This window comes from Platichthys flesus, chromosome 17 (assembly GCF_949316205.1).
Source record: "Platichthys flesus chromosome 17, fPlaFle2.1, whole genome shotgun sequence".
Lineage (NCBI taxonomy): Eukaryota > Metazoa > Chordata > Actinopteri > Pleuronectiformes > Pleuronectidae > Platichthys > Platichthys flesus.
The window spans coordinates 6,810,754-6,832,503 of record NC_084961.1 but is presented as its reverse complement, the minus strand read 5'-3'; the positions used below and the strand labels follow the sequence as shown (position 1 = coordinate 6,832,503).

At 42.4% G+C, this 21,750-nt stretch overlaps 1 protein-coding gene across 1 annotated transcript; it reads left to right on the top strand.

The window, feature by feature from the left end:
- The first annotated feature begins 1,064 nt into the window (after positions 1–1,064).
- On the top strand, positions 1,065–20,058 carry dennd3a (DENN/MADD domain containing 3a). Its single transcript, XM_062409977.1, has 30 exons — positions 1,065–1,207; positions 4,126–4,223; positions 4,406–4,561; positions 4,745–4,880; positions 5,071–5,186; positions 5,284–5,414; positions 5,519–5,630; positions 5,728–5,847; positions 5,992–6,090; positions 6,177–6,296; positions 6,689–6,804; positions 7,046–7,201; positions 7,326–7,422; positions 7,520–7,623; positions 7,743–7,948; positions 8,042–8,201; positions 8,304–8,460; positions 8,976–9,198; positions 10,663–10,742; positions 11,194–11,373; positions 11,562–11,732; positions 12,227–12,356; positions 12,640–12,747; positions 14,752–14,849; positions 16,578–16,732; positions 16,930–16,996; positions 17,204–17,276; positions 17,542–17,660; positions 18,091–18,228; positions 18,359–20,058. Exons 2-30 carry the CDS (start codon positions 4,143–4,145, stop codon positions 18,551–18,553), a joined length of 3,804 nt encoding a protein of 1,267 aa, XP_062265961.1. The 5' UTR covers positions 1,065–1,207; positions 4,126–4,142; the 3' UTR covers positions 18,554–20,058.
- The last annotated feature ends 1,692 nt before the right edge of the window (positions 20,059–21,750 follow it).

The window sequence follows — 21,750 nt, the reverse complement described above, 5'->3', positions numbered from 1 at the left end:
CTTGTTTTGTTTTTATATCGTGGAAGAATTATAAATTATTTCAGTCATCCCTCCATGACTTCCCTAAGGCTAAGACCTTTGGAGTTTGGTCCTGAGGCCTCTCTGTGGGGGGGGGGGAATCAGGTCTGCAGCCACATCCATGCAAAAACGTCCAGTTTAAAGAAATAAAAACTGTAAAACACGTAAAAACGCTTCAGACTGATGATCTAATATCTTCTCTATTAATTACAGAGGAAATCTAATGAGTCATGTAAGTGGAAGATATCATAATCGTGCTTTCAATTTAGAGTTAGCATATGTTCGAATATATGTGGGATTTGTCTTTAAGATTTCGGCTCCATCTTCCAACTCAGTTGGTTATCTCAGTATAATCATTTCCTACAGATCCCAAACAGGCGTTTCTCAATCTCAAGTAAAACTGCAAGATGATAAAATATGTATTACTTCCTCTATGCCACATTTGCATGAGTCCTGCGAACTTCATTGTAATCTTTCTCACTCTCTTTTTTAAAAACTTTTTCAAAACTTAACAGCTTACAAATACATGGACAAAAAGGAACTATGCATATTAACACAGCAATTTAACACAATATAAGTATAAGTGAATAAAATAATTGTCGAAATTAAAATGAACAAAAAATAATAATAAGCTGCCATGACCGAAAGTTAATAATATAAGTAATATAACATTCTAATCTTAAATGTCAGGGGAGCGTTCCAATTGCATTGTCAGACTTGGGGATAGAAAAATACTTAAAATGACAGAAACCATCTTGAAAAAAAATATGTTGAAGTTATACTTTAACATTTTCTGTTTAACTCCATTCACTATCAAGGAGGAGGCTTAGTTTTGTCATCTAAACCAGCCACCAGGGGGCTGTCAAGAACCCGCTGGCTTCACTTTTGAGTCCATGTCGCTACACTCAGCCCGCAGTAGATGGCGCCATAGGAGCTCTTTTGGGACCCAGACTTGAGAGTGGGGGTTTTACTTTGAAACGTGTCACACAGGAAGTGATGCCGCGGGCAGTTTGACGGTGTGTGTGTGTGTGTGTGCGTGCCTGTGTTTGGATCAGTGTCGGTGGTCAGAGACTCTAGGTGAAAAGCCGTTAGTGAGAGCTGGAGACTTCAGGTCCAGGAGGTCGATGACAACAGGTGGAAGCTCCGGGGACTTCTCACCTGTGGAAGGGACATGGTCGCGTGAGCTCAGGTCGGTCTGTGCTTCTTTTTAAACTTGTTGCAAGAATCTGGCTCGACTGGTCTCAACGAGGTCGAGTTTCTCCTCAATGCACGTTGTCAATATGGATTCAGTTCATGTTGTCAACGTTATCTGCGTTGGTGAATAGCATTTTTGAGTTCTCTCACCTTAACGTTAAGTGAGTTTGTTCATCTATACAAAACCTGAAATTATATAAAATGACCTATCTGATATAAACACAAATATATATATATGTATATATATATATATAGATGATTCATGAGCATTATACATATATATGCTTTTATTATACCTAATAAACTGCAGAGTGTATTTGTGTACACATGATAAATCAGAGGTAATCGTCTCCTCACATATACCTCATGCTGCTCAGTCTTTACTGCTTTTCCTGCTGAAACAATGAAATCATGATAAAACTAGTTTGTGGGAGGAGACAGTTGAAGTGCAAAAGGTTTATAAACTGAATTGTTAACCAACTAAACTTCAATTGGTAGTACACAAATTATTTGGTGTTTACAACTTGAAGTTATCAGTGTGTTGGTATGAATCTAGTCTGAACAAACCTAATTAATTTTTGTGTTTTTTATCCGTGTGTGTTCATGACATCCCTTGGATTTAATAAAGAAAGACACCTGATGGTTTTGGAGCAGTATCGTGCACACTATAGGAGGAATTTGTTTACATATTCTAACATCGCTCACTGGTCCATCTAGAAACGACAGCCTCATGTGAACAATGCCATTTCAGAGAACAATAATGAGTCAGCAACTTTCCCACGTGTTTCCATTGAACGGTGCCAATTTGTAAATTCTGATTTCCATTTCTATTGTAGAGTTTCAGGTTCACTCTGACACACATCTGTGAACCCCTAGAAACACTTGATCTTCTGTGTAAGCACATTACTTGTAATAACATCTATTTTGGAAGCAGTCTCCCTCCTCTATGCATTTCAGTCACATAAAACACACACTCGCCAGTAACTGTACTATTAACTTCTTCTTGAGTCGACTACTTCAAAAGCTGCCTCCTCCCTGAGCTATGAAGCCAAACTTGTTTGTTAAAGGTCCCTGTGCAGCCTCTGGAAGCCTCAGCATGGGGTCACCTCCTCAAAGCTCAACTCTATTATTATTGGGTTTACTGATGGAGGAGTTCATCCACTTTTCCTCTTCTCATTACTCAGAATCTCTGTAGAACGAAGCAGAAGCACTGATCTTACTCCGAAAGATAGAAATTCTTTATGGATTCTCTCTGTTTTCCTCTTGGTGTGTCTCAGCAACATTCACGCCATCTGGATTTCATTAGATATTTGAGTGTGTGTCTGTTTGCAATAGTTTGCATGAGTAAGATGGTTCTAGAGCCGCTCTAATGTCGGACTCTTCTGAGTTTATGAGCTGAGCAAAGAAACTTCCAGTCACCCACGCACATAAACACACGTACACTGGATTTACAAAATTAGGGGTTTTCGGGGAATAGATGACTTTAATGTGTGTGTTGTGTTTCCGTGACACAGCAGGGTAGTCAGGCAGAGGCCGGAATGGCCCGAATACAAAGAGACAGAGACAGAGAGAAAGAAAGCAAGTGGGTCGAAGGTGAAGAAAGAAGAGAAAAGGGCAAAGTCAGGGCCAAAAACCTAACATAGGACTAAAGAGAAAAGTGGAGAAGCGGTTGATGGGCAGTGTCCAGGGAGGTGTGATGAGAGAACACAGGAGGGAAGTCGAGAGAAAAAGGACGAGCTAACTGTTGAGTTTCTTGGGTTCAGTCTGCGGCTGCAACTAATGCAAGTCAGATGTTTACTCTTTGATGTGTTGGCCCACAGACATAGATGCAGTGGGCAGGTATGTTGATATGGACTTAGATCTCCGTGCCCTACTGATTATACCAGAGGATGAGTAGAAGTATGTAAGTGTACTGCAGGGTTACTTCTGGGATAAGACTGTGGTTCTCTGCTGCTTTGTTCAGTCGTGCGAATGCTAACTTGACAAACCAACCAGGAACCAGAAGAAAGAGAACGTACCGCACAGAGTCTGATTGATCACTTTATCACCATATTTCATGTACACGTATTACATCAGATACATGGACAATATACAAAGAGATGTTCTGCAAACTGCTCACATTTAACCCAGGCAAAACATATGTTTCTGATATAGTTGAAAGGAACAGTTGTTTCCATACTTTGACTGAAAAAAAGACAACCCACCTTAAAATACCCTTTTCGATCCATAAAATCTGGATTGAATAGGTTTCTTTCCTGACCGTTACCATGTCCTTCCACCCAGTTTCATGGTAATCTGTCCTAATATCAGCCAAAGCAGACTTCTTTGAAAAAGGGACATTAACAATATTACAGTTGAGTGATCAAAATTAACCAAGAGCTGTGGGAACCACAAATCATCTGTATCCACCGAGTTCTGCTTCACCGTTTCCCTCTCAGTTCACCCAGTTGATGCTGCTGACGTTTGCACCAAACACTTAACATCTGCTGTGTGTGCACATGAGAATGTGTGTGCAGGAGGTAGTGAGAAAAGAGAAGTGTGTGTGTGTGGGGGGGGGATCAGCGTCTGGTTTTAGGAATCTGTTGTGATTCATGGTTAAAATACACTGACCTTTACTGCAGCCTCTCGTCCTCATGTTACCTTACAAGTGGCTCTCTGTAACTATAACAAAGATGAGTGATCACAGTACATTGAGCTGAATATTGTGACATTCCCAGTGTGTGCGAAACAGTCCAGGTCAAATATTACCAGATGAAAGGTTCTGTTCCATGATGATCCAGTAACTTTGCCATTGGTGAAACTCTTGTTTGTTGTTGCTCATCAATTTGCGACATTTCCTCTTTGCCCACGACTGCCGAGAAAGGTCTTCCTGATTTTTTTGAAGTTATGATGTTACATGTGTGTTTCTCGCAGTGTGTCTGCTGGGTGTGATGGCAGAGCTCCCGTCTGGACTGCTGGAGGCCTGTTTGGTGATCGGGGCTCCGAGTGATAAACTCCGAGACATATACCAGGTATGGAGATGGACAGCCACAAAGACGGAAGAAAACTCATGTACACACTGTCAAATTCAAGTAGACATACAAAGTGTACGAATACAAATAAAAAGCCTTTAGGATTGCACTGGATTCTTGATAATGCAGCTCTTCTGTATTTCATGAATCACACAATAAAATATTTTCAAACTGTGTCGCAGCTTCATCAGCAGAATAAGCTAAAGGAACCCCCCCTGCTGGACGCGGAGGTACTGCAAGTCCATGCCCCGCCCTTTGTTACCAAGGAGACCAACTCCAACCAGGCGATTGGTCCGGCGTTCAGCCGTGTGCAGAGGAGGAGGAGCTTCATCAAGAAGGTAAACTCAACGACTGTATTTTGATATGCTTAATTATTTCACTAAAGGTGAGTTTTAGGACAGTTAAGAAAGTTCATATTTTCGGTGCTTTCTGTTTTGTGAGACGTTGTCCCACCAGCTGAGTCACAGACTACACACCAGTGTGCAGTCTGATCCAGTTTTCATCTGTTTTTGTTTTTGCAGAAGAGGCGAGATCGTTTTGCGGAGCCATCATCTAACGGAGACACAGTCAACCGTGCCGAAGTGTCTTCAGCGACAGAGGACGTCAGTGTTCCCAAGGATCTGGACCTCATCGCTCTGCCGCACCTGTGCTTCCCTGGTAAAGTGTAAACAGCATCATATCCAAGTTCTCTTAATGATGGTCTTTGGTCATGTGGGGCATCCACATGTTGTTTTTGATGTCTCCTATAGCAGAGCTTCTAGACAAATCCAGCTTGTTTATTTGCATCACATGACTCTGGCTCTGCTCTGTCTTGTAACCTTGCTCCTCTTCCTCTTAATTTTCAAAGGTGGTCTTCAGTTAGCCAATGAGCAGAAGGAAGACAGTTACCACTTCCTGGTTTTTACCGACTTGTTTGGGAACCGAACCCACGGAGTTGTCGTGCAGTACTACAGAACAGTACAGGTACAAGCACACCACACTCTGACAGCTCGATGAAAACTTATGAGAGAATCCCAGTGAATCCAGTAAATGCAGACAGATGTTCCCATTGCTCTGTCAGTCCTGTCAGGAGAGCATTGTCCAGAATGGCCACCGATGGAATTCATCAAAGAGTCGTCTCTACGCTCCCTTCGCCGTGTGCGTCATCTCCAAGTTCCCCTACTACAACGCCCTGAAGGAATGCTTGTCATGGTAATAACTTCTGTTAGATGATAGATAACCTGACATTTGCCTAATGTTCAACTTTAACCCTTTCTCTGTATCTCCTACTTTGTCTCTCAACTCCCCCCCCTCAGTCTCCTGGTCCAGTTGCGACCTGCAAGACAAGCGGACATCGAGGAGACCATCAAGGAGTTCTCAGCCAAACTGTCACTGGTCCCTTTACCACCTCCTGGTCAACTGCACGTGGTCAGAAAACACTCCCTTACCTTTACATTTATTTGTTCTCTTTGCGTCATCTTAATAGTAACGTGTGTGTGTGTGTCTGTGTGTGTGTGTGTGTCAGTCCTTCAGCCTCCGTCCTCTTCAGGTGGTTCTTCCGTCCAGGGAGGATCAGGACAGCCCGGTAATCGACATCGATCTGCATCTGCCTTTCCTCTGCTTCACGCACACAACGCTCCTCCAGGTAATTCACAAATCAACAGAGTCTCACAGCGGGAAAAAGGGAAAAAATATGAATTCATGAAATAATTGTTCCTGTGAGATGTAATTTCTGTTTAATTGTTAAATGAGAAACAAATATTGAGTTTAGTTACACTCTGCTCTCCAGGTGCTGTCGTGTCTTCTCCAGGAACAGCGGCTGGTCTTATTCTCATCCGACTGGGCTCGACTCACTCTGGTTGCTGAGAGTCTTCTGCTGTACCTGCAGGTCAGTGTCACAGGACATTACGTCTTTTAAGAGAAAGAAATTATAAAACTGTCTCCTGAGTGTCCTTTCCTTTCTTCCTGTCTCAGCCTCTGTGCTGGCAGCAGCCCTATGTTCCTGTCCTGTCCGGAGGAATGCTGGACTTCCTCATGGCGCCCACTGCCTTCCTGATGGGCTGTCACATCAGTCACTTTGAGGAGGTTGCTGCCGTGAGTTTACCACTGTTACTTTCTATGTTCAGACTTTTTTTCTTCTTTTTACCTGGCTCATCTGCTTTGCTCCTCCGAGATGATGGAAGCAATGTAGGGTAATTGGGTATTTTGGTTTAAGATGATATTAAATTAATTTCAAAACTGTTGCTCTTCCCTTTATTCATTTCTTTAGGCATTTTTGAATTTGAAAGTTTTTCACAGTATTTAACAATAGCTGTCTATTCTCCTCTGTATCTGTTCTCATTCAGAGTCTGACAGAAACATTGTTTCACATATTTAACAGTAGCTGCCTGTCAGTGACACAAAGTCACTCACTGTGTAGAAATGAATTGTGCCCATTGTACCTACAACAGTAGAGAATGTGTGTGTGTATTTATTTTACTGTATAGGAGACGGAGGACCTCATCCTGGTGAATGTTGACGATGGCATCATCCAGTCATCAGGTTCGGAAACCATCGACCTCCCAGCCATCCCTTTGTCTGCAGCTGAGAGCTTCATTTCACGGTAACACACAGACAGACACACACACATGCACACACACACACACGCTCACACAAACACGACAGTATCAAAGCAAACTCATTTCAGTTGATTTATATTTGAGTGATCCTGCAGTGGATTCTCAGCTTGAACTAAGTCTTCTCTATAAATACCTGCTAAATCAAATTAAAGGGGAACGGAGCTAAGTCAGTTAAGGCCACACTAAACAGCAAAGGACTGACAGACTTGTTGTCTGTGCGTACAGGGCAGAGTGTCTCCAGCTCCACTATGACCTGGAGCTGTGTCACCTCGGAGTGGGCACCGATGCCAATGCCCTGCGGTGCCAACGCAGAGACTGGCAGAGACGACTGAACACACAGATACAAAACATCGCCCTGGAGCTCGTGGTCAACATTTTCAGGTGAGAGCTCTGCTAGTGTCACTGGGTTAATGAGTCTAGAATAAAGTTGTTTTCATCACCCGGTCTATTATGTTGTCTGTCTAACTGTACCTCTGTCTCTCTGCTCTGTTTGTTGCTCTGTCAGAGACGTTCAGGACTTTTTAAACCACGAACACAGAGTTTTTAACAGTGAGGAGTTTCTGAGGACCAGGGAGCCAGCAGACCAGAGCTTTTACAAGAAGGTACGTGCACACAATTGCACAGGCAGACGCACACAGACACACTCACGCTGACGCACGCTACAACACGATGCACGTTTGTCTTTGTTGTCGTCCGCAGGTTTTAGAAACGCATATCTTCCACTCATTCCTGCGAGACAGGCTGAACAGGAAGCGGGACACCTTCAGCCGCATGGAGCAGAACACGCGTAACAATGGTCACAGGTATGATTCCGGTGTTACATCATGACTGTAATAAAGACTGACATAATCTCATCATTATTCCCTCCTGCGTGTACCAACCGTTACCTCAACATCTGTCCTCTCACCCTCTCTCTCTCCAGGAATCGTGCAATGACGGACACTCCTCGTCGTCCTCCGATGTCTGAGCTGTCCAGGACCGGCTACAGCAGCTACGCCAGCCCCAGCGACCGGCTGAGCAAGAGGCTCGGAGCCAGCCTGCCCAACCTGGAGCAACCCGCCAGCGACGCTGTGAACGCCATCAGCCTCAGCCGGCCAGCCTCGTTCAGGAGGATGACCCCTGATATCGGTCAGTGCCATCAGAGGGAAAAGGAGAAAAAGATAAAGCGGAGAGACTGAATTAAGAGTGAATTCTTTTCTAATTTGATTTATTCTATTCCAGGGTTGAAGCTTCCTCAGAAAGCAGTGAAGGTTTTCCGTCTCCCAGAGTTCCCCCCTCCTTTGGCCTATCACTACGTGCAGAACTATTATTCAGACATGGTGGTTTCCCTTGGGAAGGCTATTAACGCCACACCACCCGAGGAATCTGCTCTTCTGGCCAGGTGGAGAAAATAAAATATCAAATATGAACCAAGTTCCACACAGATTATGAATATCTCAAGTAAACCGAATGACTGACTGACAACTATTTGTCTTCGTTCCAGGTACCACTACCTGCGAGGTCTGGTGAACACTGTGTCAAACAAGCGTCTGGATGCACTGGAGGACTTCCAGAGTCTCTATAAGACGGACTCAGAAATCTTCCCGTCCCAGATGGTGAAGTCGCTGGTGGACTCCCTGCCGGAGAGTGAGCGGTTACAGGTCAGTCCGTCATGAAAGGTGACACCATGTCCTATTGCACTGTGACTGTCTGTAATAAAGGGAAGTGAATCCAAGGAAGAGTGATTCTAATTTAGTTCAGAGAAAATTAAATCAGACCATTGGTCACTGACTGTTTAGTTGTTCTCCTTTCCGCTTTAACTGAAATTGAAACTTAAGCTTAAAATGAACTTAAAATGAATCACTTAATACATTGAACAACAACTTTCCAAAGTAGGTCAATTAAACAAATAAAAAACAAATTATCTCCAGGTGAGTGACTGTGAGTGTATTCAGGTTATCAATGACTCAGATTCTAAGCTCTCAATACATGCTGGGTACTGATTATTCAATCATAGTGCTGTTGTTGGATGATAACACATGTGATATAAACTGTCTATAGATATAGTTTTGTTAGACTGAGCTAAAATTATTAATCTCGGATTGATTGTGTAATTAATCTCTGGTTACTGCCCCAATAATATGAATACATTATTTTTTTTTAAATCTCCCCACAGGCTGACAGGCGTCCAGAGCTCAAGCGGCTCATCAGCCGTGTCAAGAGGGACCAGGAGCGGGAACAAGCGAGTCACGGCAACGGCCACGAGGAAGATGCCGTGAAGCGCTTCAAGCTGCCGAAAAAATACATGCAGCTGGAGGAGTTTGTGAAATGTGTGCAGGAGTCTGGGATCGTGAAAGACCACGGGACCATACTCAGGCTCTTCGACGCTCTAACTGTTGGTGAGTAGCACGGGTTGCTTTGTACAGCTCGACTCAGCACACACACATACACACACACACACACACACACACACACACACACACACACACACACACACACATACCCATGCACGTAAGTATTCAGCTGCACCCTCCTTCATCCTTTTTCCAGGCAAACATTTATTCCTTGGGTTAATCATTCTCTCACCGCTTCCTGAACAAAGAGGGCGTGTCGTGCAGGCCTCTCTGCTGTTGTAGGTGTAACCAGGGCTCCAGTGGGAAATCTAACGGCACTTACAAACCATGATCCCTACATAGCTTACCTTTCCTGTCCGGGGCCTGGGCTTCCACTGTTTTTAAATTGCATTTGGATTTGAATTTCAAACATGTTCCGAAGAGGTCTGTAGATTTGAGCCTCGGTTCAGACGTTGTTGAGAATCCACTCTCGGAGGTGCAGTGACCTGAATGTGACCCGACAACATTCCTCCAATCTCAGATTGATCATGTTAGTTAAGGCAGAGCGGAAAAAAAATCAAATGAGTGTGGCGGCTGAATAGTGAGATATAGAGATATTTGTTTTTAATGTAAGATAAGAAGTTCGGTTAGGAAGGAAACTGTGAGAAAAGGGGAACTCACATATTTTTTCCAGAAGCTGATGTTTTCACCGGAGTCGTGACCTGGAAAGCAGGAATTTAACGTCGCACTGGGAACTTATCATGTCCTCCACATTGGTTCAGTTTCCCCTTAATGACCGGCCCTGGTTTATTATGAGATACATCAACTGAATATGTACTGGTTCCCACATAGTAGTAAAAATACTACATCTTGAAGCCTCTGCGGCTGTGACAGCTTGTGGCCAGAGGCTTTATGTTTTAATGTACTCTGTATGTCCATTCTCTATTTTTGTGAAGAATAAATCTAAACTCTTGAGGGAATTTCTTCAAATGCGGTGCAGATGAACTGATTAGATTAGAGGGGCGAAAGGTCGAAGGTCAAGGTATTTTGAGAATGATATCTCAAGTCTGCCTTTTGCGAAATCTGTTCAAATCCTTAACAATCGTCGCTTGGACTCAAAGATGAACTGATTGTATATCACAGTGACCTCATATGAGTCAGGACATTTTTTTGGGCTGAAATGTGACTTTACTGCTTCTCGTGGTCATTAACAGAGGCCTGTGTGTGTATGTTGTGTGAGTGTGTGTGTGTGTGCTCAGACTTTGTACTGTATCCAGTCATTGTTATAATACAGTTGGGATGTCAACCCCCCCCCCCCCCCCCCCCCCCACACCACTCACGCTGCTGGCAGATATGACTGCATGGAATGAGATAAAGTTGTCTCTGTCAGCCATCACGTGTGTGTGTGTGTGGCACAGTCAACCATCTTGGAAAATGAGGGTTATAATAAACTGTGAAATGTTTGTCTTACATGTTTTCAGTCTTTGCTCACACAGGATAATCACGTGTCTGTTTGTGTGTTTGCTGCAGGTCATCAGAAGCAGGTCGGCCCAGAGTTGTTCAGAGTGTTTTACACCATCTGGAAGGAAACTGAGGCTGAAGCACAGGAGGTCGGTACATGTATCTATGTTTTCCTTCTAAAATACATTATAATTTCTCAGACAATATATATTAGATACTAGTATTATACTTCGTAAGACATCTATCCTAAGTGAAAATGCAAACCTGTTTAACTTTGTTTAAGGCTGAAGGGAATTATACTCGTAGTAAATAGAAAATGACTTTCAAGCAGAAATCCCTGACATGCTACCTCTGACTTCTCAGATTTGAAGATTCCTTCTAATATGTGATAGTAAATACTTAATAACAACTTCCCCTAATAAAAATCGATTCTCCTTAGTTGACGTTGCACTGATCGATGAAAAGTTCATGAGGTTCGGTTTAAAAAGAAAACCAGCATCTGCGTACTGTAGCTCTTGATGTCACATGGTTTGACACCTTGATGAATCAGCAGAAACTCAAGATTCCACACTGCTGACTCATACCTAATGTGATTGTCAGGTGTGTTTACCGGCATCTGTGTTGGAGCACATTGAGCCCAGCGAGTGCGTCTTCAAGCTGTCCTCCTCTGTCAAGACGAGCCGCGGCGTGGGCAAGATCGCCATGACCCAACGCCGGCTCTTCCTGCTCACGGAGGGACGGCCGGGATACGTAGAGGTGGCACAGTACCGAGATTTGGAGGTGAGACAAGAGGGAGGATGGAGATGGGGTCATTTTAAAGTAGATTTTCTTGGTATTTAGAAATTTGATTAACGTCACGAAACAGCAGTTTTATCAGGACTAAAAGCTTAAAAGTCAGAATCCTTGTCGGATATTGATCCTGTGTTGTTGATTCCCATCTCTTGTCTTTATCTCCTCTCTCTCCTCAGGAGGTGAAGGTGTCCTCTGCTCCCTTCCTGCTCCTGCGGATCCCCAGCCTGAAGCTGCGTGTTCGGGGCAGGAAGGAGGCGTTCGAGGCTAATCTGAAAACGGAGACGGAGCTCTGGAACCTGATGGTCAAAGAGATGTGGGCCGGACGCAACATGGCTGATCAGCACAAGGTAAAGTTTGAATTAAAAAGAGAGAGTGTGTGTGTGTGTGTGCGTGCGTGCGTGTGTGCGTGCGTGCGTGCGTGCGTGCGTGCGTGCGTGCGTGCGTGTCCATTATGAGGCAGTGTGAGTATGAGGGAGAAGTAAGTATTTGAATGAAGTGGAATAAATGCATGAGAACAGAAGATAATTAGATGTGTGTTTATTACTCACACAGTGCTTCTATGTATAAATCTGTGTGTGTGTGTCTGTGTGCGTGTGCATGTGTGTGAACCTCAGTGACCTCTGTGGGTGTGGTTGAAATTCAACGAGGCGTACATCACCATAAGTAGAATGAAACCAGATGTTGTTACAATCTGCGTCTCTCACTTCTCTCTCTTTTTTTTTGCTCTCATTTACATATCTTCTCTCTCAATTCCCCTTATTTACAGTATAGGAACAGTTTATGTCATTATATTATATATATGAATTGGGCTTGTTTGTAGTAACTGTGAATGTTTCTCCAGGACCCTCAGTACATGCAGCAGGCTCTGACCAACGCCTTGTTAATGGACGCCGTGGTGGGCAGCCTTCAGAGCAGTAAAGCCATCTACGCTGCTTCTAAGCTGGCTCACTTCGACCGCATCAAGACGGAAGGTAGAGGAAGGATGCTGCTCATTATAGTTGCCTTTGATCTTTACAATCTGAAGTGTCGTTTCATTCAGTTTGTTATTAAATGGCTTTGGTTACTGATTCTATTTAATGCTATTTGCTTAGTAAAACACTCAATAATATTACATATGAAATGATTTGGAAACTTCATGTGACTCTTGATAACTCAGCAGAAGTTTGTAGATTTTGTTTTTCCCTTCTGGGCTTTTAGAGTTTGTGCCGTCACCAGCAGGTAAAGGTCAGTGACTTCTCCTTTGTGTATTTCCAGTCCCCATGATGGTTCCCAAGACGACTGCAGAGACGCTAAAGCACAAAATTAACCCCTCGCTGGAGCTCGCTGCGCCTCAGCCTGTGGACGTACTTTTATACACACTAGGTACACACACACACACACACACACACACGTGTATTGTTTTTCGAGTGTAAAAAGGCAGATGATCATAAAACTGCTACGTAAAGTTTCCCGACACTTCCTCCTCTGCTCTACTTCACAGGAAAACCACAAAAAGGAAGTTGGTTAGTATTTTAGAAATGCACAGAGGGAGGCTTGTTCTAAAGGTTGCTGTGGGAAGAGCCATTAATAGAAAGTCTGAATGGTAACGTGTCAGTATTGGGTGACGCTTTCGCTTTCTCTCTGAGGGGGAAATGGTAATAAATCCACTAAAGCTTTGGACATGTAATCAGATATCCTGAGTTACACATTGAGCAGCATTAGCTACTGTCTATTAGATATTTACCTTACGATATGATAAGACTGTTTCAGTAAATCTAATTGACTAAATGAGATTCTTAAAGATTGGGGTGCGACATTGCTCCTCTTCTGTGCTGACAAACGCTCCTACCCTTCTGTCCACAATTATGAATTTAAGAAGCTGTTAATATATAACCTACAAAATCTCTTTCGTTGTAGTTCAGTTAAATCAAATATATAAACTCCTCACACTAAGAGAATAGCAATATAACAATAGCTAACTGCAGTTTTTCTTGTTTTTTAATAGGGTAATACATGTTACCGTGAGGGTCATGGAGCAGGAAGTGTGTGAAAAGTCGGTCATTTAGAGAATTAAAGGATTTTGTAGTTACTTATAAACCATAAAGCTCCACTTGTTGCTCATTTTAACGACATAGATTGGTGACAAATTAGGAAATAACCCAAATAAGCAGGTTGAGAAAAACCTACCGCACTATGCATGAGGGGGCAACTGAATGATTTAAATTAAATAAAAATATTTAAAATTGAATGTGATGTAGAGATTTGTGTTTCATTCGTCCGGATGAGCCTCAGAGATTTGTAGGATCAACTGTATACAAAGATGGACGACATGACGGCTCTAACCTAAAAGTGAAGCCAAAGACTCTCAATCACCCCCCTGGTGGCTAGTTTCAATATTTGTCATAAACCAGGTGGCTCCAAATTACCGCAATATGGTGTCGATGGAATCTGGGATATCTTTATATACAGTCAAAGGAACTTTTCTATGCAGTTGATGATGCCTTTAAATGACCTTGCTCCTGAAAATACCGTTCCGTTCCCCTGCCCTTTAATTTTACAATGGCTGGCAGACCATCATTATTTGGCAGGAAGCATCTTACCACAAAGTCCTTCAGCCGTCAAACCATCTGGGGCCACTTAAATGCCTGCTGGTGGCAGACTGACCCCCGGCACTAACACACTCATTCTCTGTGATGTACAGACACTGCTCACTTCTTCTATAGTCGTCAGCTCTTTGGGATTTCTCTCGGTGAAAAGAACAAATCTGTCTATTCAGTTCCTCCCTCCCTGCCTCTCGCTGCCTCTCTCTGAGTCTCCCCCTCTCTCCCTCGAGTGTGGATATAGGTCACTGATTTGAATTAGTGGCACCAGGCCACCTCACCCCCCCCACCCCCCCCCCCCCCCCCCCCCTGTCCTTTCCATTCCCTTCTATCTTTCACTTTTTAGCGTCCAGACCCCCCCTCCTGAGTACTCCCTTTTACTCTCCTGGTCGCTCTCTGTCTCTCCTCTAAGATACAGGATGTTACTCTCTTTGTTTTCCTCAGCCTTGCTTTTAAAATAGCGATGGACCCGTTAGAGGAAATCTGACCGTTAGCTGAAGCCTGGGTGGAGCCACTCTGCAGCATGAAGTGTTTCCATTCAAACCGCTGACCTCCCTCTTCTCTCCTGGGAGCCTCATGACATTTCAAAAGCACCAGTCACAGAGTTGTTTCTTTGCGCGGGTTTTAAAACAGTGGTTTAATATAATTTAAACAATCTTTTTATGTAAAATGCTTTAATAGCAAGTTACTGGTAAAGCTAGGTTAAACACTTTTAGCTGTTGTTTGCAAGGTTTTGAGAGATATGTATAATGTGTGTGTGTGTGTGTTTGTGTGTGTGTGTTTTCAGGTCAGTTGTGGGTGTCTGTGAGCGGAGGGAAGGTGATGGTATTCGATGCCTCCAGCTGGTCCCTCACACACACCTGCCAGGTTGGCAATGCAAAACTGGTAAGAAAAGCATCCATAGACCAGACTGTCTTATTCTACAGTCACACCTTAGTTCTTAAATAAAAAACAATTTAAAAAGAACTGGTAAAAGAGCGTTAAACGTGCAATAACCTTTTATTTTATTTTATCATCAGTGGATGAAATAACTACTTATATGTTCAAGGTTGTCTTCGGTAACAAACTCACTCTCATCAGTTTAATTTCTAGAGTTCACTGGCTCTTGTTTTGATTTAAACAAAGCTTTGTGCCTCCTGGCCAGCACCAAGCAACCCAGCGGGGTTGGTTTCAGCAGATAAAGAGACAGATATGTCCCTTGGTGGAGTTAGCGGAGTGCAAACTGTGAATGCTAGACAATAACAACACCACGTCACCCCTGTTTTACTGCACAGTGTACACGTCTGTAGGTTGAAAGGATAAATAATAGTTTTCCACAAATCTTTAAGTTTATTTTTCAAATACAAAGAGAGACAAAAGACATGGATATAAAAACCAAGCCTTTTTATTAGCAGTGGTGCCGAATCGAAATAGTTTACCTTTCTCCCCCGTTGCTTCATTTCAAACAGCGCCGGTGTTATCTCAAGGCTTTCAAACACAGAGAGTACACCACAGTGTATTATTCTACATTACATTTCTACATTCCTCCTACGGCATTCCTGAGAAAACGTAAACAAGTGGAAGTTCTCAGCGGCGTCTTAAAGCTCCTGTAGGTGAACGTTCTGCCTAAACGAGGTTAAGGGCGAGTGTAACGTTTTTGAGGCCCTTCTCAGGACTGTGCTAATCACTGAGCTGCACCACAAGCATGCAGGTCACAGTCACATGAAGAACGTTAACTTATCTGTGTGTGGGAAAGATACAGGGAGAGTGGGTGCTTTCCCTCGAGTCCACCATAATATTTGCACAGGCTCTGCCACGGTTGGACCGCGCTCTTACGACAGTAGCTACTTGAGGCACGAAGGCTGAAAGTAACAGCTGATGGAGAGTTAATGCAGATGTTGATATTAGTTGAATTTTTGAAGAGGACAGTGGGTTCTGTAGTTTCTTGGAACAATGCGCCACCTAGTGGAGTGGTTGGATATGACTTTACACCTACACTAAAATATTTTCCCTAGTTGTTGTGGATACAAAAATATTCACTATCCATTCACTATCATCTTAGTTATTTATTGATGTATTCAATCATTCATTCCTGGATAGGGACAGATACATGGACAAATTGAAAAAAGCCTTCTGATGCAAGTAGCACAGCGTTAATAGAAGAGGCTGATTTGGCTTTTATGAAAATATTAGATTTAACAGAGAGATATAAGATATATAGAAATATGAAACAAAGGAATATAAAAGTGACAAAGACAATACACATGAAGGACTTTAAGAACTGTTAACCTTTAAGATAAAGAAAAGCAGGAACCAGCTTCAGTTTAGGGGCCAGGAACAGCAAATGTTTTATTTTGTTTTAGTTTGAATAATAACCTGTTCAGCTAATTAGGGATTTGAACAACTCCAATCTACTTTTTATTTATATACAAATAAAAAGTCACACTGTACAAAGCCCTTTTACACCAGTTAATCAATTACTGCACCTCAATCTATAGGAAACTAGTGTCACTACTGTAAACTTTCTTTTACCCTGCAGACTCGTTGTTTTACTGTGGAACCTGGAGATGTTTTGGTTTTCTCTTTTTGGATCCGTGTGACTCCTGAACGGTAAAGTGTGTGTTTTCCTTTCAGAACTGCATGCTGGGAGTTGACAAAGATCAGGTGTGGATGGGCTCCGAGGACTCTGTTATCTACATCATCAGCATGGTGGCCATGGTGTGTAACAGACAGCTGACTGAACACAGGGGGGAGGTCACGGGATTGGCGCTCGACACGGACAAATACAGGTAACACACACACACACAAACAAAGTCAGAATAAGACAAACCACAATGACTATCAAAGAATTGACACAGTCTAATATTTTACCATCTCTCTATTAAACCATATACAGTATAAAAACACATTTATCACCGTACAAATCCATTCAAGTTCGAAGGGACATGTAAAGTGTTAAAAAGTACTACTGTACTCTGTTCTTCAGCCAGAAGGTGGCGTACTCCTGCAGTGCAGAGGGAACAGTGATGGTGTGGGACGTATCAACACTACAAGTCAGTTTGAAACCAACAATGTCATTTGTAATTAGCTATATATTGTTGTGAAAGGTCAAAAGGTCATAAAAGGTCATTCAGTTTGCTTATTCTATCATCAACTTTTAAAGTTAACTTAACTTTCACTTACTCCTCTTTGATGCCATCCTCCCAGAAGTTGCAGACTTGTTTCTGGTTCATTGATATTTATGTTTTGAAACCACTCAGGTGAAGAGACACTTCCGCCTCTCCTGTGATCGACTGGTGTCTGTCTCCGGCTGGAACGGGAAGCTGTGGTGCTGTAAGTTTCACATCTTCACGTTAATGTGTTAAAGTGGAAATGGAGCTGAGTAACCAAAACCTTGTCTCTCGCTCTCTCTCTCTCTGTCTCTCTCTCTCTCTGTCTCTCTCTCTCTCTGTCTCTCTCTGTCTCTCTCTCTCTCTCTCTCTCTCTCTCTCTCTCTCTCTCTCTCTCTCTCTCTCTCTCTCTCTCTCTCTCTCTCTCTCTCTCTCTCTCTCTCTCTCTCTCTCTCTCTCTCTCTCTCTATCTCTCTCTATCTCTCCAGGCTCCAGAGACAGTATAATGGAGGTGTGGAGGAACGGCTCATTGAAGCATCGTCTGAATCTGCCGGAGCAACAAAAAGGAGCTACACTTACATTCAGCTCTTTACTGCTGTTACCTGAGGTGACACACACACACATGATTACCCTCATCATAGGCTGTATATAAAGGTGGGCACTGTGTCCCCACTTACTCCCGCGATCCGCCATCTTGTGCCGATGGGAGGCAAAGTAGTGAGGTTCCACCAATAGACATGCTCGACCAATCGTGAGGCAGCCTCAGCTGTCAATCATGACTAATTGAACTTAATCGTAAAAAGAACATCCATCAGTGTTTAGTTTATGCATTCTGACTTTTTAATGGGGACAATGTCCCATCCACTTACATGGAGGAGGCAGGGATTATGAGCTATACTGCAGCCATCCACCAGGGGGTGACCAAGACCCTTTGGCTTCACTTTTTGGATCGGTCATGATGTCCATCTTTACAGTCTCTGATCTTTAACTTTCTGTATTTAATTTAAACACTTGTGACTCATGTTTTTGTGTGTCAGAGGGCGGAGCTCTGGAGTGTGTGCGTTGACTCCGGGGAAGTGTGTATCTGGTGTATGAAGGAGCCTACCAAACCGTTCCACCGTGTGGTGCTACAGGACTGCACTGGATGTTACTGCATGATTAAAGTGAAAAATCAGGTTATTATACAGAACTCGTGCACAAACACGCCACTCACAAAATTAAATACACAAATCCCTTTTTATGCCTTTATAACAAAAGAAGTGACGTGGAATAAAACCACACTATGTGACTTATTATCCCCTCCAGGTGTGGGTGGGTGGTGTCGGCCGCAGCTCCACCAAAGGAAAGATCTACATCCTGGACACGGAGCGCAGAGTGGTCCTGAAGGAGCTTCACGGTCACAGCGACAAGGTGACGGCGCTCTGCTCCGCCGAGGACCGCTACGTCCTGAGCGGTGCCGGCAAACACGACGGGAAGATCGCAATCTGGAAGGTGGAGTAAGCGAGGTCTGCCGAACTGGAAAACGGACAAAGTAACTCTGTTCTGTGAATCGTTCAAAGGACCCCGGGTCTGTGGGAAAAAACACAAAGGGCCATGTAACAGGAGGGGAATCGAATTCACAACCTCGACCTGCAACTGCGTCACAGAGATGTGAAGGAATCACATGGCGGTCATGTGAAGTTTACATTAAGCGTCACCAGCTGAGCGGCTGAGCTCCTGCCTGCTATGAAGTGGTGAAATGCTGACATTACCGATTTTACAGGAATATGAAGGACGAATGAAGACTGAAAAAAGTAAAGTGAATGCCGAAATGTTCTGCTAGGTTTGTACTTTAATCCAAATTGTTTCACTTCACTGAAGGTTTATACATTTTTTTAGTATTTATATTCTGCTCCCCCCATGCATTATGTAATGCTGTACCCTGTTTATTGTGAGTTTAATCACACCAGTGTTACGTGGGAACATTGTGTGACTGAGCCGAGCCTCCAGCTGTGTCTTTGAGCCGAATCCCGCAGCTCAAACTACCCTGCAAATAAAACTGGAGAGTTAGCCGTCGCTGTGGGGAAGCTTATTATGATGGAAGTTATCCTTTGATGGAAAACACACAGAGGAGAGTGATGGGGAAATAGGGTGAGAGCGAAGACAGAGCTGGGACTCGTGACACACCACCGACATGTGATGTACAGTGAGGTGCGTCTCAGAGGAACTTGAATACGTCCTGCAACAACTGGAGTCTGTCCGCGATTTGAAAACACAAAGCAAGGACCAATCCCCACAGTATAAGCCTAATATAATTTATCTTGCTTTTTAAAGTTTTATCATTTTCTTAACAATTATAGTTTTATCTGTTTTAACCAGGAAGGTTTTTGTCTCACGAGGATATGAAGGTCCTAGTCAGAATAAATAGCAAACAAACTCAAGTTCCTGGTTTTAAAACACTTAATGCAGATATTTATAATTATAAGGAAAGACACAAGCCATAAAACAAATGTTTAATATCTATTTATGTGCTGAAGACATAAGTGTTATTTTCAGTGTTAGTGTTATTTGTATTAACAAAGTGAAACCAGACCGACTGATGTTATTGATTCTTCACATACGGAGAACATTCTTTTTCTTACTTTTACTTTTTCTGTCTCGTTCAACAAGTCAACTTTCTGTGACTTTGCATTTATATAGAAGATGCACTTTCTTTTTTTGTAACTTTTTTTATCAAAACATTACCAGTGGGATTCAAGCAATAAGACATTTGGGAGACACCTGAGGTTCGATCAAAGGTTCAACTAATAAATGTCTGCAGTTTGTATAGCTGTTGAACATAAATGTGACACTTATTCTTTTGTAAATGAAACCCTGCAACAACTCAACCAATGTATTTATATATTTTTTTCAAACTGGATTTTTGTATGACTGTATGAAACTGCACGATATATACATTGTAGAAGATTGGCAGGAAGGTGTTTTTTAAAGCAACAGTGAAAAAGTTCAATTCACTATTTAAAGGATGTGTGGAGTTTGTCTTTATTTTCCACCAGAAGTGACTTTCAGTCGACCTTTGACCTCAGGGTTGCAGAGGACACACATGTCAACTCACAGGATGGGAAAGCAGTACTTTTTCTATTGTACATATTTTTCTTTACATGTTTATCACACATTGATCGTTGCTAATTTCTTGGGAATCACGAAAACACGTTATACAACAGGTTGGGGACCACTGTCTGTGCCTCGTGGTAAATTCAGGTTGAGAATTTTTTGCAATCTGACAAATTCATAGATCTTAAAATTGTATTGCTTGAGCTTTGTTTTACTTTGCGCAAAACTAAGTCCTGTAAGCAAATGATCATATTATCACTACTGGTGTGCACTTCTTCCAGTTGACCGAAAGAGGGCGCCACATGTTTAGACAGCTTAAAGTTGCAGGCAAGTGTTGATGAAATTGAGTTTAACAGATCAAAACTCCTAATGTCAATGCAATATAATTATATGTAACTCCAGTAGAATTGATAGTGAAAAAAGCTTTACTAAATATCACATTAATTATATTCTCAGTAGAATAACAGTTTTTTTTTCTATTGGATATTAAAAAATATGGTTAAGCCTCAGTGTTTCTTTTTTTTCTAACATCTGTTCCGAACTTCAGAGATGATGAAACCAGTAAGTATATGTATAAACTCCAAGGTGAATCACCCTTCATGCTCATCAAAAAATATTTCTACTTGTGCAACTGTTTGTTTACCGGGTGTTGTTTTGTTTACAGAAAGCCGAAAGTGGCTGTCAATCTCTCACCATGAGAGTTCACTCAAGCCTCAGCTGCTGTGGAAGATAAGAGGTTTTCTGTCTCCCTGCAGCAGCTTATCAGTTTCCTCAAATTCACTTACTTACAGGAAATAAGTGCTGGATTTAAGTGAATAAACGCAATTGCCTTTTTGTGCTCTATACTGAAGCTTATTGAATTCACTCTAGAGAAAAAAGATTTCCTCCGTTTGTCTGGATTGATGAGTAAACCTACCTTATAATCAAGGGAAATCCCTGACTTGAGAGCTGCCCGAAAGTGAAACCAAAGCATCTTGATCATCAACTGGCGGCTGGCTGCATTATAGCCTCTCTGACTCTTGTATATCCTTTTATAGAAATTAGCTTTGACGTCAGCTGAAACAAATGCGAGGTCACTTCTCATTAAACTGTACTGTGCTGCAGCCAGCCACCAGAGGGCGATAAAGACACTTTGGCTTCACTTTTGTGGAGCTGTCCCGCATCCATCTTTACATCTTTATTGTTACCAGTCAATGGTTAAAACATGTTCCCCTTGAATGTAGTTGAATATACATATAGATAAGCCTAAAATGGAAATAGTAAAGACATGTTTATATTAACAAAGGAGGAATTTTAAACTTTATTTATAAAGCACCTTTCAAAACACAGATACAAGGCGCCTCACAAGTTAAAAATAAAATATTAATATTGAATAAAAATTATATCTGTCTCTCTGCTTGATTTGTGTTCCACCACCATCACGGCGAAGGAAGCTATATATAAATATAAGTTTAGGCTGTTATATTTATTTTTGCCTTGCATTTCTCGTTTTACAACCTGTAAAGACTGTTGTAACCTTGTATTTTGAAAGGTGCTCTACAAATAAAGTTAACACAAATATTTCATCATCGCATCATTTTATCTATACAAAATAATTATACATC

Bases quoted from the DNA above. Each gene is read 5' to 3' on its own strand.
- dennd3a (XM_062409977.1), top strand. From the start codon at position 4,143: ATGGCAGAGCTCCCGTCTGGACTGCTGGAGGCCTGTTTGGTGATCGGG. The intron at 5,187-5,283 runs GTACAAGCACAC...TTGCTCTGTCAG, and splicing joins AGTACTACAGAACAGTACAG to TCCTGTCAGGAGAGCATTGT. The intron at 7,202-7,325 runs GTGAGAGCTCTG...TTGCTCTGTCAG, and splicing joins CTCGTGGTCAACATTTTCAG to AGACGTTCAGGACTTTTTAA.